At 46.2% G+C, this 6,000-nt stretch overlaps 1 protein-coding gene across 3 annotated transcripts in view; it reads left to right on the plus strand.

The window, feature by feature from the left end:
- Positions 1-4,313, plus strand: part of TBX15 (T-box transcription factor 15) — a 99,788-nt gene extending 95,475 nt beyond the window's left edge. For all 3 annotated transcript variants that reach the window (XM_054564932.1, XM_054564933.1, XM_054564934.1), the window contains exon 8: positions 1,634-4,313. In XM_054564932.1, the coding sequence (XP_054420907.1) occupies positions 1,634-2,418 (785 nt within the window). In that variant the 3' untranslated portion in view covers positions 2,419-4,313. The remainder of the gene's footprint in view (positions 1-1,633) is intronic.
- Positions 4,314-6,000: the final 1,687 nt, after the last annotated feature.

The raw sequence follows: 6,000 nt of genomic DNA on the forward strand, positions 1-6,000 counted from the left end.
TACTCACTCTGGAGAATTCAAATGAAAGATCCAGCAGTCCCAGCACTTACCACTGTCTTGAACTTCCAGTGGGGAGACAGGAAGTGGATACTGTACTGTCGCTTCCTGGCCTGGGAAAGGGGATGCTTGGAGACGTCATTTTTGATCTTCTTAACCCACCTGAAGGCTGAACTAGGTTGTGTTGAACTGGCCCTTCGTCTGTTGGTTCATCAGCCACCAGTCCTGTTCTATACGCACACATCATCAGAGCAACCTTTTCCGATACAGGAACTTGATGAGTTGAAAGGGACCTAGACGTTCTCTAACCCAAAATGTGCTCCCTAGACCAGTAGCATCAGTACCACCTGAGAACTTACTGGAAATGCATATTCTCAGGCTCTGCCCCAGCCCTAGAGAATCAGAAACTCTGGGGGTGGAGTCAGCGCTCTGTGTGTTAACAAGCCCTCCAGCGATTCTCAAGCATGCTCAAGTTTAGGAATCACTACTTGGGTACTTTGAAGTAAGGAGTTTGGTTTTATCATTGGTTCTCAACTGGGGACATTATAATCACTTGGGGAATTTTAAGACAATATGGATATGGAGGTCTCATGCTCAGAAATTCTCATTTAGTTGGTCCGAGGTGGACTCCTGGGACTTCAGCAGTTGTTGAAGCTCACAGCCTGTCCTCGCTTGAAAACCACTGATCAAACTCAAGTCCTCATCTTCTAGAAAGAGACTGAAACCCCGAGGGGGAAAGGGTGTGCCTAGGGTCAGAGGGCAAGCGGGTTAGTGCAGCCAAGTTGTGAGTAGAGTGCAGATCGCTGGGCTTCATGACCCAGTTGGCTCTTGTCCTCATAAATATCCCAAACCCAAGGACCACATTTACAATTTGTTCCAGCCTCTGAGACTGGGCAGACTTTTATAAAAGGAGATTAGCAGAGCCTATGGATCATAATGATTTCGTTTTGGGTTAGTTTTGCTTTATGCTAATCTAGCTCTTGCGATTGTGCTGGTAATGCCTTTCATATGACAGAACTTTAACCCCACCCCAGCCCCCACTCCTTGGGCCCCTCTGCTCAGCCCTCCCAGGCCTCAGCCTTGACTTGGCCGCCCAGGGACCACGTTTCCTCTGCAGTTAAGGCCCTGAGACTTGATAGCCTATATTTTTTAGCTGAAAGACTAAATATGGTGAAGTAAGCAACAGTGCCAGGTTAAAATACATTAGTTAATGCATTTCTAGTCAGAATGGGAAAAGTTGAAATGTTGAGCTAGTGGATTTAATGCTCATTACCACAGATCTTACACTGAAAAGGGAAGTTGATGGCAAGAAATGGTGAGGCGCATTTTAGAAGGTTTATTTTATTTTATTTTATTTTTAAGAACAAGACTTACTAAGACTTACTTCAGAGAGAAACAAAAGAGTTTTGTGTTCTTTGCTGTCACCCTCTTTGTCCTCTCTCATGGAGTGTGTGTATGCACACACACAGGTGGAACTACTTAGCTTAAGTTTGCTGAGTTAAGAGAAAGCAATGGTTCTGTACGAATCAGCCCAGCTTGGACATCTGAGGGTACCTCCGGCGTGGCTTGCATCTGGCCCAGACAGACTTGACTTAAAAGGGCTCTGTCTCAAGGGAACTCATGTTTTGTTTTTCAGGGGGCAGCACAGGCACCTCCCCGACCACCTCCAGCACTGGCACACCATCCCCTTCAGCTTCTTCTCATCTTTTATCTCCATCCTGTTCTCCTCCAACCTTTCATCTGGCCCCCAACACTTTCAACGTGGGCTGTCGAGAGAGCCAGCTGTGTAACCTGAACCTCTCTGATTACCCACCCTGTGCCCGAAGCAACATGGCTGCCTTGCAGAGCTACCCAGGGCTGAGTGACAGTGGCTACAACAGGCTCCAGAGTGGTGCTGCTGCAGCCACTCAGCCCTCTGAAACCTTCATGCCTCAGAGGACTCCATCCCTGATCTCAGGAATACCAACTCCGCCCTCGTTGCCTAGCAACAGCAAAATGGAAGCCTACGGGGGCCAGCTGGGGTCCTTCCCCACTTCCCAGTTTCAGTATGTCATGCAGGCAGGCAATGCAGCCTCCACCTCCTCATCACCACACATGTTCGGGGGCAGCCACATGCAGCAGAGCTCCTACAATGCCTTCTCTCTCCACAACCCTTACAATCTGTACGGATACAATTTCCCCACCTCCCCTAGGCTAGCTGCAAGCCCAGAGAAACTGAGCGCCTCTCAAAGCACTTTACTCTGTTCTTCGCCTTCCAATGGGGCCTTCGGAGAGCGGCAGTACCTGCCCACGGGGATGGAGCACAGCATGCACATGATTAGCCCTTCACCCAATAACCAGCAGGCGACTAACACCTGTGATGGCCGGCAGTATGGGGCGGTCCCAGGCTCCTCCTCCCAGATGTCCGTACACATGGTTTAATGGCCAGTCCAGACACCACGGAGCCTACAGCAGCCAAGGCCCCAGAGTCTCCATGGGCAGATCCTCCTCTTTGGGAGCCCAATGGCTTTGAAACACAGGAACTGCATTTTTTGTTGTTGTTGTTGTTGTTGTTTTCTGGAGGAGAAAAGCATATACCCAAGAACAACAAGAGACATTTAAGCCACTGAAATATACTTGCGGTGGAATCATCTCCGACTCAGTGGCCATTCTCCTGCCTTCCCAAAGCTTAGTTTTATAAAGCATTGTCTACTCCAGAGTGGCCTTTGAAGAAACTGAATAATCATTTTATAATAATGTTAAGGGAGATGCTAGTATTTAGCAGCCATGAAAAGTTAGCCACACATACATACAGACCTACATGCATGCATGCATGCATGCATACACACATGTTCACACACACTCATACACACACATACATGCACACTGACTCAGAACTGGGGGAACTCTGTGGAGGGAGGCCCGGCATAGGGGCCTTCATGGAGAACGTCTGTGTACAACTCTAGATGGACCGGGCCAGCAGTAGCTGCCCGCTTTTCTCCCCTGCAGCTTACCCTGTTTCTGGAATGAACCATGTATCTTGAACCGCTTCCCATCGGTGAGGGTGGAAAGACATCGGCACTACAGCTGGACTTGGCTTCTTGAAGAAGATTGCATTTAAACTTTGGCTGTCCTCACTCAGCACGCGGGCACTGGTGTTCCAGTGGTCCCACGGAAAGGTGGGGACAGAGAGCGAGAAAGAGGAAGAATCGAAGGCGAGAGAGGTGGAGAGCAAGACTGACAGAGGCAGTGTGAGCCGCGTTGAGAGATTTAATTCACCAAGAAAGTTTGGTTTGGGTTTGTTTTTCCCCATCCCCCTACAGGTTATTGACAGAGTCATGGCGTCATTGAGGAGTAAAGGTCTCTGGGACACTGTGCACAGTCAAGGGCAATGGTGAGCGGGACCGGGCAAGGAACATGTCTTGATCCCACAGCTCTGACCCTTGTGATCCAGGAGAGGGTGCACCACATGGGAAGTGCCGATTCCAGAGCATGCAGCCTGGCAGGGAAGGGACATTGCTGGCGGGGTGGGGTGTGAAGACAGAGGAGTGATAGAACCCCGGCAGATGAAGCCAAGCGCAGAGGCGATGAATAGAGGACTGGGCTTCTGCACGTCAGATCCAGACACCTGGCCTGGATCAGCTGCCCCAATGTCCCCGTGGCAGGAGAAATCCTGTCGTGTTCCAGGGAATTGCAGATGGGCTTTCTACATCCTTCCACCTGCCCTTAGATCTCCATTTTTATCAACTAGTTCATTGCATTTTGATGTTTGGGTTTTTGCCTTCATCTCTCCCTTCCCCTTCAAATCCTTTAATGATAAGAAAAACAAGTGGCGTTTGGTGCAAGCTAAACTTTTTAAATGGTGTGGAAATGCAAATAATACCAAGTAAAATAATACAGATATTATTAAGATTTTTGGTTTTGAGGTGTTGTAGATAAGTGTATTTATGTGCCTAGTGGGGAATTCAATATTATGAATATTAAAAAAGGGGGCAATAAAAAGGGTATGTAAAATATGTATGAAGAAAAGGTGTATAAAAGTTTGCCCTTATGCACGGAACTCTGTTTCTAAGTGCCAAGCACAGAAAGCCGCTAAATAAAATCTTTGCCATTGTTTCCTGCGTGTTTGTTTATTTGGATAAAGTGAACAGCAGCCTGTGCACGCACACGGTGCTTTACGATGAGCACAGTGCTCTCATTTCCACTACTTCACATGATCTTTATTCAGACTCCATGAAGGATATATTACTGTCCTTATTTTATGAGTAATAACTGAGCTCCAGAGAGATCGAGCAAACTATCCGGAACCAGACAGCCCATCAGAGAGGGAGGTAGAACTTGAAAGCAGACCCAACTCCTTCCAGTGGGAAGTTCACCTTCAGATTAGCTGTAGAAGCCAGTGTGAGTCTAATAGTTGTCCTCATCTTGGCCGTGTGCTAGACATCACGTTACTGTCTCGTCGAATCATCTCACAATCCTGCTTGATAGGTATTATTTTCATCATTATTTTATAGGTCCGGAAATAAGCTTTAAAAAGGTTAAGTTCTTGACCAAGGCCTTCAGGTAGCAAATGACTGAGCTGGCAATTGGACTGCAATGAACACTAAGTCACTCCTCTGGAGCCCCACCATTCCCACGAGGAACAATCAGGAAGGAAGCTATTTTCAAAGGGGCTGAGCCAGGCCTGCCTCTGTGGCTGGATTTACTTGTATGTTTAATTATAGATCTATAGGCTCTCCTTTGACTGCACCGCCACAGCATGGGAGGAGTGATTTTGAGCTGTCATGTACCAAATGAGAACTTCTAGAAGACTCATAATATGCCTACGGCTCTTCCACATGCAAGCACTTTCCATATTATCTCATTTGAACCCTGCAATGACCATGGGGTATGGATAGGGCAGGAAGTATTGTTTTGTAAATGGGACACTAGAGTTAGAAAGATGGTGAAGTGCCTGTATTTAGATAGGGCGTGGCAGCGGCAGAGCCAGGACTTCAATCTCCTGTTCTTACCCCCGCCCCGGCCTGTTTCCTGGCAGACAGTTACACTGGGGGCCCACTGACCCACTTCACCAGGGCTTGATTTGGGGGCTTGAGTTGCTGACACCAGACTCGTTCACTGGGACTGAACATTGGTTTGGGGGAGCAAAAACCTTAATCATTGTTCTGGTTTTATAAATAACTTCAAGGAGTGGCATGCCAGTCAATTCCATGAGCCACCGGACCATTGCCAAAACAGCTGGGACAATGGCTGACTGAGGACCTCCGTGGTCTGTAGGCTCTCTGGGCATCATCATGGGCCTCAAAATTTAAAAAGACTCTTCTATTTGCAAATCTTTTAATCAGCCTTAGATGTTATAATGGTAGACCTAATGCATGAAGCTTACACTTATTTCTGTCTGATTTAGTAGCACACCACACACGAAATACTGTTTTCTGGTCTGTGTTTGAGGATTTGGGTAATAGATAATCATATTGTCCCAAGTAACAAATGACTTAGAAATCTCCATATTTCACTTACTAGTAAGGACAAGAATTTCAATAATTGTTTAAGAGTATTAGACACAGAAAACTTACAGAATTAGAATAATCCAAATCAGTTACATCTGAATTATGGCATATATGTCTATCTGTAACTAAGTAGTAAAAAATATTTATTTTTAATACAAATTGGATAAAGAATTGTCAAGGGTATGCTCTTGATTCTCTTAAATGTAATGGGGAAAATTCATTGTAATTGGTATACTGGCTACATACAAAGGGTTATTAGATACTATTACATACAAAGACCCATGGAAGGATTATTCCTCTATGAGTTAAGGTGCGCCACCCTCGCTCATGTTTCTTGCGGTACAGCTGCCTCATTCCACTTTGCATCCACAATGACTAGGAAAGTTCCTGGCCTATAATTGAATCTCAATACATATTATTAGTGCTGAATTTATCAACCAAACCGATTTTTCAAGGATAGTGCAAAATGGTCACATGGCTGAATTATTCACTCCAAATTAATGGGTCCTTAGTT

Source organism: Pteronotus mesoamericanus, unplaced genomic scaffold (assembly GCF_021234165.1).
Source record: "Pteronotus mesoamericanus isolate MK-2021 breed Mesoamerican mustached bat unplaced genomic scaffold, CSHL_Meso_final scaffold_99, whole genome shotgun sequence".
NCBI classification, from domain to species: domain Eukaryota; kingdom Metazoa; phylum Chordata; class Mammalia; order Chiroptera; family Mormoopidae; genus Pteronotus; species Pteronotus mesoamericanus.